Below are 12266 nucleotides of genomic sequence, written 5' to 3' on the forward strand. Positions count from 1 at the left end.
ACCATGTGTTGAACGAATGGTGGATGAATTAAGTCCTGATTTTTTTCATTATACGAACACACCCTCGAGTAAATCAAATCAACAAGAAAAATCTAATCCAGTCCAATTGGGAACTTTTTCCATCGGACCCTAGAAATTTCGGGCACTACCGCTTACGTTCGCAAATTCAAATGAGGTATGCTTGGAATTTCTTGGAACATATCTTATCTCGCAATGGGCTCGTCAAAAAGTCCGTCCAGGATTTAGGCCCATGCCATGCTTTGGTTATAGTCTATCTATGTAATTGAGCCAGCCTCGTCCCCAGTGCTTACTTTATTTCCAACGTCGTTTCCAATAGACAGCCCTGGATAGGAAACTTTCTTCCTGTATCCTGATTCGATACTGCAATTGATTAGAAATGGATTTATATCGTGTACTTGGTGTTTTTATTCACAACGAACAGTACGTATTTTCGCGATTCGTCCACGCCTTTTCAAAAATATTCATTTCCTTTCCATTTTGTTAATATTAATATGACATACGATACTGCATGTTGTCTCGTAAAGATCGTAACAGTTTAATTAAAATAAAATCGTCTTTTCGTAACTCACGCCATGCTCGATCGCGCTGCGACAATTATTCTGTTTTTACCCCAGACACCGCATACAAAAAACAAACGCAAATGTAACGCGCGGGCAGGCACCAGACTATTCCTCATTTGCATACGTGTTCAAAAATCTAGCACATGCAAATGATCCAATACCAGGGTGAGAGAGAGCAGGTAGTGGTGGGCGCGTACTGCTCGACACCCTGGGGACGAGGTTATATGTGAGGATAAATACGCTGATTAATTAGGCAAGACCCCAACCTCGTCCCAGTGCTTACTTTATTTCCAACCGCGTTTCCAATAGTAAACCCTGGATAGGAAACTTTCTTTCTGTATCCTGATTGGATACCGCAATTGGCTAGTAATGGATTTGTATCGTGTACTTGGTGCTATATATTCACAACGTGCAGTACGTGTTTTCGCGATCATTCGTCCACGCCTTCTCGAAAATACTAATTTCCTTTCCAATTTGCTCATATTAATATGAAATATGATACTGCATGTTGTCTCGATAAGATCGTAACCGTTTGATTTCAAAAATCGTGTTTTCGTAACTCACGCCGTGCTCGCGCTGCTACGAATTGACTCTGTTTTTTACCCCAGACACCGCATACAAAAACAAACGCTAATGTGTAACGCATATCCAGGCACCAGACTGTTCTCATTTGCATACGTGTGCAAAAATCTTGCACATGCAAATGATCCAATACCAGGGTGAGAGAGCAGGTAGTGGTGGGCGCGTACTGCTCGACACCCTGGGGACGAGGTTGGCAAGACCCCGCCTTTTGACCTCCTAGATTTTTACCAATCAGCGGGCGCTTTCTATATCGGGTCTTCGGTCATTCACCCATTGCGCGTCATAGACAATGGATTAAACAAAACTGCCTGCGCGTCACGCGCTCTGTATCATGTTACGCGATAATGCGCCCGGCTGTTGTTGCATTCGAATTGACCAATCAAACCATTTAGTCCTGATTAGGAATGAAATGACGTCACGATTTCAAGTAAAGTCGACTCCAATTGGCTGGCGCACGGCTTGCATAGCTTTATGGTCTAGCCATATCAGACGTCATACAGGAGTTTTGCTTCGTGGATAACGGGTGATACTCAGACTATATGCTTTGGTTTGGAGGAGTTGAAATTTCTGTCGTCAAAACTATGAAATAGGGATCACTCCATGGCGCCACAAAGTTGAAAAGGAAAACAAAGTAAGGGGCAGTGCATGTGAAAGTCCAACTCGATGAAATATGCACAACTGAGAAAAGTATACGGTTCCGAATAACAAAATTTGGAAAGAATGCAGTATCCACACTATATGTCTAGTCTAGACCTATGGAGAGTCGAGTGCATGTTCAAAGTATTTTCTAGCAAAGTTGGAAATGTTCCTCAGTCCCCGATTCATGTCTTTTCATTTTTTTTGCAATAATTGGCCTTCAATGAAATAATATATGATGAAAAATGTGGCATCAGGATCTATGCAACATTCTTTCCCAAAATTTTGAAACTTTGGACTGCACCAGAGTTAAGAATAATTTACACCATGGAGCTTTTAAAATAAAGATGCTGCCAGTCTTCGTTTGGACTGAATGAAAAACAATGCAGATTGCAGATAAGCAGATTCGCGTATAGTTGTCCAACAGTTTTATGTTCATCCACAAAAGTAATGCTCTGACTTAAAGCCAGTAAATTGGACACCATTTTGCGAGCAAAAAAGGGTTTTAATTTGCCGAAAATCTGAGTTCAAGGAACAACACTCAGAAGCAATCTCTTGGAAAAAGTTAACCTGTCCAATATTCAGGTCCGACGCCTAGATATCATACTTCAGTACTATTAAAAGTGCATCTTCATGTTTCTCGATGCAAAAGCATAGGTTTTCGTTGAAAGTGCAATGGTTTGGTCCTTAAGTTATAAGGTTTTAACCATTGCGAGGAAATGGATGACGGTAATTCCGCTTTCTAATACAACGACTGCACTCATTATAATTACTAGGCGCAATGATTTCACAGGATGCTTGCTTGATCCTATTATTTACTTAAAATACGGTAGAGTATTTCATGATATATTAACAGTTTCATTTTGAATGTTCGCTAGTGGTGTCCATTGCCTTTTAATTATGACAAATTAATGAGAACCGTATTTTTTTTGCAGGAGGACTGGTAACAAGTTTAACCATTGGTTGCTACCCGCTGCGGAACCAGTTGCTAAGGGTAAATAAAGAGCGCCCTCAATAGACAAATAAACAAGTATTTAATGATCGACTCGATATCACATCACACGATACTGCATTAAAACAGCGGACAGAACAAAACAAAAATCACCGAAAATGTCAAAGAATTCGGCCCAAAATGGTGGCAGCGGTGAGCCGAACATGCACGAGATCAACATGCAGCGAGAGTCGTGGTGCACGGTGGAGATGAACAGCCGCCAGGACTGGTGCCGGGCCGAGCGGAAACACGACAAGAACGCGTTCAAGAGCTCGGTGTTTAGCGAGGGCCAATCACAGCCCGATAGCGATTCACGGTGTACTTTCGAGGTGAACGACAAAACGCATAAAGAGCGGAGACATTTCCCCAACAAATCATGTGAGTTCTACTGGTTCAGGAGAATGTGCCAGTTGTTGAAGACTGAAGTGTTAAAAAGAAATTAGTTATGAAATTTTTTTTTTCTAGGCAGTGCTGTGGCTATATTGTTACGGAAACCGCCCTAACCATGCTAACACAATTTACAGCATTGCAAAAACACCATTGCGAATCTATATCAACCATCTGGTTTCCTGACAAATTAAGAGTATTCATTGTCAGGATCTTTGGCTTGGCTGTTGGACCTGCTGTTGTGGAAACAGACTTACTTTTAACATGAATGGTTCTCGGAACCGCATTTCCCTTTAAAAAAATCCTTTAAAGCCATGGATTACGAACAATGAAATCTACTTAAATAAAGAACCAGTAATAAAAAAAAAATTATGTTTTTTAAAAATGGAGCAGCGCAGCAACGGTTTCGAACCCGAATCCCTGGCAAGTAGTGTAATTGTTACCAATCGAGCCACCAAAGCATTCTGGTTGGATAGGTAGATTTTCCGATAGGTAGTTATAAAGGTGATAGAGATTTGCAATAACGATAGCAGTAAAAAATCGCGTTACGTCTGCCGTAACAGTAGCCACTACATTTTGTCTAGGCAGCGCCTATTGTTACTGCAGCCGTAACGAGAATTTCAACTGCTATCGTTACGCCACTGCTAATGCTACACTGCTCGTCAATTTTGCCCCCTGGCCAAGGTGGCACTGATAATCGTAAATGGGTCTATTTGGTCATTACTTTACTTTACTTTATTTCATCTATATTGTGTCAGATTATTAGGCAGAAATGTGTAGATACAAATACTACATTACTTGCTGTCAATAGTGTGGCATTAACTGTGGTAACTAAACCATGCATTAGACTAGAGGAAGAAGTTGGCTCAGACAAAAATCTGACCAAGCTAGTAACAGTGTTGAGCTGCAATCAATTTTATGTTTTGTTTGCGTTTGGTCCACCCATCTATTGAAACTTGTCACTTTTTGTTTCTATTGCAGATTACAGTCATCTAGCAATTTAACTACCTAGCTGACTACACTGGGCTGAGTGCAACACCTCAATGAACGAGCAGACTTCACGGTGTCTTCTGTGGATCCTGCTTGGCTTTCTTGGAATAGTTGAAGCTACACTGAATCTACACTGACTGACTCTTTATGATGAGCTACTTTACCGGAGTGGAACAAAGGCCTAACTATCACCACACTGTTTTATTTTCAAGCAGGGATATCAATATTAATTCATATTTAACAAATGTCATATGAGCTAATTTGCAGAGTTAAGTAATCTTTTTTCGGGGGGGGGGGGGGGGGGGGGTTCCATCAGTGGTATTGCCCACAATTTCTATGAAGTTGATATAACTTAAAATATTTTGTTCAAAGTCAGTTTTCCTTTGTGTTTATTTTTAAAAAATATATTGCAACTGTATAACTTTCTCCCGGGGCTTATTAAGAACACAGAATGTATAACATTTCTAAATACACGTATTAATTATTCCATTAGCTTGAGTTTAATGCAAGATTTGAATCATTTGCGCTGATTTTGTTTTACAAAAATGCTTTTGTGATATGTATGTTACTGACTTGGTACTGATTAGCCACTATGCAATTTTTATTCATTGGCTGAACCATGCCAGGCTTGTATGGTTTACTGCAATCAGAAATTTTTTTTTTACTCTCATTGGCCAAAACACTGTGTGTGCAAATAAGTTTTATTTTCTGTGTGCAGGAATAAGTTTGAAGCTTTCTGTGACATTGGTCAGTCATCCTTTGTTTTCTTTTTTGCAGAAATAATATGGTTTGGCAGTTTAATCCAGGCTGGACTTAATTAATGTACGCGTATGCAATTGTGTGCATCATAATGCTTCCTATGCTGCATGAAGATTTTTGTTTTGTTTGAACGTCAACATGCAATGGGAATTGTAACTGCAACATGCAATGGGGATATGAATGTGCTTTTATTTTTGTTATAATATGTGCTTATCGATATATATCTTGGTTTAGCTTGAACAAAGTGCTTGTATGCAATGTTCACTCTGTCACACGAATGCACTATTTTTTTACATTATTTTTAATAGCATGTATATTTTAAAACTCATTTACCATTGGTAAATACATGTACAATGTACAATGTACAAGGTTATATAAAATGCATGTGAGTGATGGGACATCCATTTAATGACATGGGCTAACTTCTGTGAAGTAGACTTGTATTTTAGTCACCAAACAGTCTGAGTCTGAGTCACCTCTCCCGAGTCCGAGTCATGTAGGTCAAGTCCGAGTCACGAGTCACAATTGTCGACTCGAGTCCGAGTCACGAGTCATGCAACTAAAGTTACAGTGAAACGCCGCTATAACGAACACCACTATAACGAACATTTGATTATAACGAACGACCCCACGGGCTCCCGAATTAGTGAATTCTATTAATATAATGCACAATTACTATAACGAATAACCAATGTAGCGAAAACTTTCTGTGGACCCCATCGTGTTCGTTATAGCGGCGTTTCACTAGTACTAAGCGAAATTCATTGCTCAAAACTGGTACCTCTACTATTAAGCAGAAAATCATCTGAGCACCATGCAATACACTCCATAATGTTTTATTTTCTGCTAACCGTTGCAAGTTCTTCTTGCTCAGCACTTTGTAAAAGTGGCACAACATCATACATGTACAAGTATAGACAAACTGGAGATGTTCACCTTCAAATTAAACTTGTAAAATACTATGTATTTTGGTTTAAAATCTACATTTTTGATATAACACGTGTGTAATCATAACCTTGGTAATCACGATTTTAAATATAAATTACTTTTGATTTGTAAAAAATAAAATAAAGTATGCTTAATGACGTTTCAAAATTGTGTGGTGCTTTCGTCTTATTCCAGAGAAAAACAGGGAAAACATTAAAACATGTGTGGATATTTAAAGATTGGCTTAATAGCAACTCTGGTGGAAGTGTTGGTGCGTCCAAATTCTGCAACTTATGATTCTAAACTACATGTATATCATCTATTGATAACAATCTTGCCCACTCTTTTTTATTGAAAAAAAAATAATCAATTAATTTGGTTGCGTTTTGATATTTTACAATCACATGCTGTTTCTCTACCATATCTTTTCAAACAAAGCCCACAAACTCTCAGCCTCTGAGAATTTGTGGACAATTATGCGATTTTGGATAAGTCCATGGAACCGTAGAACCGTCGCTTTGGAGCGAGTCGAATTTTCAACCCGCCAAAACTGAGTCAAGTTCACTTGTTTCCGTCTGCCTGAATTTATTTAAATGAGCATTGAAGTTGACAAAATTACCACGCCGCGAAAAAAACGATGTTGTAGAACTTCAATGTCTAGAAAAAAATTGCGATCATCGACAGTGTCGTGAAATAAATTATTTAGTACGTCTTTAGTTGTCCCTAGTTCGGGCCGAGGGGCGGCGAAACCGGGGTAACACTCTGAGTAATGAGTAAAACAATGTGTAATGCATTCAGGAGAATTAATCATTAAAAAGTTCAAAAGGAACATTGATAATTAAAGTGTGATAATTAACTAAAAATTAAGACGAATTGAGAATTGATAATCTGAAAACGCTAGCTACAACTTCATGTAAATATCTGCTCGGTCACCATGGCGTCTGCATATTACATCCCTACTGATGAGATTATGCATGCAGTATATTCCACCAGATACAGAACCAGAATAAAATGGCCGGTTTCGAACAGCGCTCCAAGTTTTGTAAACTTGGTACCAGCCCAGCCCCCCCCCCCTCCCTCCATTTGATTTACGGAGGCCAAGTGTCCGGTGAAAAATACATGTCGACATCAAGTTCAGCACGGATGTGCCCCCCCCCCCCCCAAAAAAAAGCTGGATACGCTGCTTCACCAACGGAAGATGCCTTTTATTGAGCAAGTGCTCCGGCGATGCGACTGTAACCGGTCAGTCCACAAATTCAAAGTGGGTGCAGTACATTTTGTTTTCGTCCTTCCCAAATTTATTTAAAACAGGCAATTGTTTTCAACTCAAGTTGATCAGTATGAAACCGTGTTCTCCCTCTAAGTAAGTATCGTGACCAAAATGTAATCGCCCATCGCCGGGGATTACGTCATTAGCATTCTATCCGATTCTCATTTCTAACCCAGGCTTGTGCTGAATACACATTATGCAAATAACGTGTTTAGAAGATTTCCACTCAGACTCCAGCCCTTTTGTTACATTCATGCCTCGCTGATCACCACGGTACAGAGACCTAGCGTGCACGAGCTTTATCTTAAGCTGTTGATTCGATACTGGGGTAGGCCTTCATTACTGTCGTTGTGCTCCTCACGCTCACTGCAACTCTCACAGTTCAAAATTATTAGTTTGGCTCTGTATAAAATTATGTTTATTTCCATTGAAAGTGCACATTGTGTCTGATTTATATTGTATTAAGAAAGACAACATTACCATTTACACCAAGATCAACATCAAGATGGGCAATATCTTCAAGAGTAGAAAGAGGTACGTTACACGTCTCTGATTAATGTACATGTGTATAAGGTTCTCCTACAAAATCTAGGGTCTCTTTAAGTAAGTGTAAGGCCTTTATTTGTGTATAAAGTATAACTTGAAGATAAGCAATAATAATAAAATTTCGTCAGACACGTGCAGTGACATTGTGTTCGCACGTATAATAAAAAAAAATTCATAAGAATCCATCGCACACGTGCAGTGACATTGCGTTCGCACGTTTAACATAACATTTGCATAGGAAATCGATAAGATACGTGCAGTGACATTGCGTTCGCACGTGAAATATAACATTTGAATAATATTTCGTCGTACACGTGCAGTGACATTGCGTTCGCACGTACAATATAATCTTTGCATAGGAATCCATCTCACACGTGCAGTGACATTGCGTTCGCACGTTTAACATAACATTTGCATAGGAAATCGACAAGATACGTGCAGTGACATTGCGTTCGCACGTGAAATATAAAATTTGAATAATATTTCGTCGTACACGTGCAGTGACATTGTGTTCGCACGTATAACATATTTGCATAGGAAGTCGACAAGATACGTGCAGTGACATTGCGTTCGCACGTGAAATATAAAATTTGAATAATATTTCGTCGTACACGTGCAGTGACATTGCGTTCGCACGTACAATATAATCTTTGCATAGGAATCCATCTCACACGTGCAGTGACATTGCGTTCGCACGTTTGTAAATAAAATAGGGCGTGGCTATAGGCTCCGTTAATCCCAAGCAGTTTAGATATAAAGTTTGAGACTGCAAAAAACAAGCCACTGGCCGGCCAGGTATTGTTTTCTGGCTGAGCGGATAAATTACTTCATTTCAAGGCAGTAAAATACTTTAATTTTTTAGGAAGCTCAGATAAAAGTAGAGAGTTTTGTCACCTAAAACAGAGAACTCCTTAAATCTCATTGGATGTTAAAAAAAGTGTACATGAAAGATAAATTACAGCAGAATTAAGGTTGAACGAAAATGTATTCTATTATTCAATAATAATGCAATGCCAATAGGAATTCGTCAGACACGTGCAGTGACATTGCGTTCGCACGTTGAGTATAACATTTGCATAGAAATTCGTCTGAAATGTGCAGTAACATTGTGTTCGCACGTGGGGAAAAAATACAATTTCGAAAGAATTCGTCAGACCGTGCAGTGACATTGTGTTCGCACGTGAGTTAATTTGCATAGGAATTTGAAACGTGCAGTGACATTGCGTTCGCACGTGAAACATTGTTTGAAATCGTGAAGCCTGATCGAGCTTCTATTAATGCCATATTTTTTTTCGAGCTATTATTTCAGGAGATGTCTGTATTTTTTTTCTTGAAGGGTAGCATTCCAGTGGCAGCTTTTTTTCCCTTCAAATTATAGTCCCTGAGTAATTAAAATTGCTAATTTACACCAGTATTTTCAATGATAAACTTGTGACAGTGTTTCCTGCATTGTCACTTTGACTTCCAGGTTTTATGTAACTCCCTTTCTGGAGAAGGTTAAAAGACGTTCTCCACCTCAGTCTCAGAAACTAAAAATAATTGAAACAATATAAAACCTAATCAACATTCTGGGCAAAACGTTGGTGCACTGATGCAAACAATTAATTTGGGTTTTTTTTTGTAGGTCAAGTTGGGAGGAGTGCAGACGCTGCAGGCGTGCATTATGCAGCATCCGCAAAGCAAAGCAGCTGCTGGATCTGTAGGAGTGTTAGGATAATGATTATAGGCATTTAAATTCGCGAAATATTCTCATACGCGTTTAGAAACCTCCGCACCGCGTTCTATCGCTTTTCCGTTCGACAATAAGGCATATTCATACGTAATGTTCGGCAAACTCGTGGTTTTTTTTTTTGGCTAGACCGGAGACGTTTTGGTACGAAGACCGTGAGGGGACATAGGGAGTTATTTCGTTTTTTTCGTAATACTATTACGTATGTGTTATTGACACGTACATAACTCAGGCACGTACTTGAATATTATCACGTACGTAGGTAATATTATCACGTATAGGGCCCACGTGATAATTATTACGTACGTAGGGCCCACGTGATAATTATTAAGTACGTATACACAACGTATACTCGTTTAAGGACACACGTACTATCACGTACATATGCAATACATGTACGTACGTAATATGTATTTATCAGGTATGTACGCAATAATAATACTAATATTGCGTTAGTACGTAATATTATATTATCACGTACGCATGTGATAAATTAAATGTATCACGTACGTACGTTGTGATTGTCATATGTATAGTAGTAGGCCCTAAGTAAGAAAAATATGTTCATCTTCTCTTGGTCTTCGTACCCACGTATCCGCGTACCCGCGCGATCGCGCGATTTCGTGTGATAAGAAGTGATAAAATCTAGGGAACTGTTTAGCAAAGTGCAATGAACAGTGTTAGGGAAAATGAAGCAAACGAAAATTAGGGAGCAAGCATAGCCCGCTGCGAGCATGCGCACATTGAGCCTGCAGGCAGTGCGATGGGGAGTTTTAGAACTTTTTCTAAAAAAAAAAAGTATAAAAATAACACTAACTTAATGCAAACGAAAATCAGTCTAATGAATAACACTGTCCCCCTAAACTTGAAAGTACTGGTGTATTTTATTTTATTTTCGCTATTAAGAAACTTCACTCGCAAATTTAAAGTAGATTTTGCAATTGATTGAGAATCATTTTGTGATGTTTTATCGATCAACTGGAATGCTGCCCTCAAACGGACATTGGCTGGTACTTTGCCCAACTCAAAACAATAATTAAACAAAGTTAGTAAAACATCTACAGAAAGTGGCAATGCCTGGTGTGTTGTCCACCAACGACGATATAATTTCTTTATAATTGTATAAAATGTTTAAGAGCAAACAAGATTCATAAAATCTAGGCCATCGGCAATTGACAGTGACCATGCCTGGTGCAGTGTCACTTATAAGGGATACCCTCTTCGGTGCATATTAGTAGCGCCGATTTCCAAGAGGCCCCTTCCTTCAGAAGAACTTAAACATTAAAACTTAAACCATTTAACAAAAACACTAAAGGATGTTACTACTTAAATAGCCATACATAGGAAACTGTTGGTTAATAATTAACAGTAATTCCTAAATGAGCTCTCTGTTAAGGTGACATATACGCTCTTATATTAACACTAAAAGGTCAAAAAATCTGGGATTAACAGCGTCTGTAAAAGCGCCGCATTGTCTATACTTCGCTAGTCTGTGAGCAGTGAGGGCACAGTTGACCATATTTTAATGATCGCAGTAAATTCAAAAGTCATAACTTTGGTAAATTATACTTTGCATAAATTTATATAAAATACATTTTTATTCTGTGAAGAGCTTTTAAGCTCGGTTCATTATTAAGTATTTAAAGATAAACTTATCTGTGAGTAAAATAATGCTTACAGAGAGAATGACTTTTGGAGAAAAAACTCAAAAGTAGATTGTATTTTGTTTCATTGTAAATGTTGCATGTTTGATTTTTTGCCTTTGTGTGCATTGCTCTCTGTGTGGTGTGCTTTTGTTAATGGTTTCAGTCTGTTGTCTGACAATAGACAAAATTAAATGTTTTTAAATCAAATTTATCGTTGCGGCTACGAAAATGTCAAATCGTTAAACAAAATCGAAGCAAAGTTGAAAGGAATAATACTTGAAATCAGTGTTATTTTTTTTCTCAACTGTAATACGTCGGGCAAAAAATGTTACGGTTTTGAAGCGGCAAGCCTCAAATTGACGAAAATACGAAATCAACTTTAAAATGTTGGGCAGTATTGGAATAAATAATACCTGAAATCGGTGTTATTTTTTACCTTTTCTGCAAAACCTACCCGGATATTTACTTGACTACGAGTATGACGAAAACTGAAAACAAAATTCAAATCGGTCCAAAATAAATTGTAGCGAAAATCACATCGTTAGCGAATTTTTTTTCTTCCGAAAAACAAAAATCACTCCGCTTTCTACGTGTAGGCCTACACGCTAGGAAAATGATGAAAATAACGCGAAGAAAACATCACAGCGTTAGTAAGAGTAAAAATACCCGAAATCAGTATTATTTTTCTTGCCACAAAGTAAACAAAATGGGTTATCGAAATAACAAATCAAAATGACAAAAATAACGGCATAAAAATTAATCATCCGCAACGAGAGAAGTAAATACATGTACATGTACATGTACTTGAAAATTGGTGCTAATTTCTAAACTTCGAAAGTTCCAAATTTGGCCACAGAAAAAAGACCGAAGTTAAGATTTTAAAAAAGTATGAAGTTATGCTTAGCGGTAAATACCGGTTCTACATTGCCTCAAAAAGTCGGAAAGCGAATTTTGGCAAACGATGGCAAAATGACGGCAGCAAATGAAAATGAAATTGACGAAATTACGAGGAAAAAAATCACACCATAATGAACAAAATATCTGTTTAGAAAATGACTGAATTTCAGTTATATACAGTGGCATTTCAAAACATTAAAATTGTTGGCATTGTCGAGAAGTGCCTTCCAAAAGACCTAATTACCCCCCCCCCCCCCCCACACACACACCAAAAAAGTACATTGTGAAAGGGTACAACTTATTGGCAACCTGCCATTATCGGCCT

At 38.3% G+C, this 12266-nt stretch overlaps 1 protein-coding gene across 1 annotated transcript; it reads left to right on the top strand.

The window, feature by feature from the left end:
• Positions 1-2806: 2806 nt before the first annotated feature.
• Positions 2807-6021, top strand: LOC119741621 (protein SPATA45 homolog). The gene is made up of 2 exons (XM_038217448.1): positions 2807-3168; positions 4159-6021. Exons 1-2 carry the CDS (start codon positions 2910-2912, stop codon positions 4179-4181), a joined length of 282 nt encoding a protein of 93 aa, XP_038073376.1. The 5' UTR covers positions 2807-2909; the 3' UTR covers positions 4182-6021.
• The last annotated feature ends 6245 nt before the right edge of the window (positions 6022-12266 follow it).

The sequence above is a fragment of the Patiria miniata genome, unplaced genomic scaffold (assembly GCF_015706575.1).
Source record: "Patiria miniata isolate m_02_andy unplaced genomic scaffold, ASM1570657v1 HiC_scaffold_5, whole genome shotgun sequence".
Lineage (NCBI taxonomy): Eukaryota > Metazoa > Echinodermata > Asteroidea > Valvatida > Asterinidae > Patiria > Patiria miniata.

Excerpts from the sequence above, each read along its gene's own strand:
- LOC119741621 (XM_038217448.1), top strand. The coding sequence starts at position 2,910 with ATGTCAAAGAATTCGGCCCAAAATGGTGGCAGCGGTGAGCCGAACATG. Across the intron at positions 3,169-4,158 it reads ACATTTCCCCAACAAATCAT|ATTACAGTCATCTAGCAATT; the intron begins GTGAGTTCTACT and ends TTTCTATTGCAG.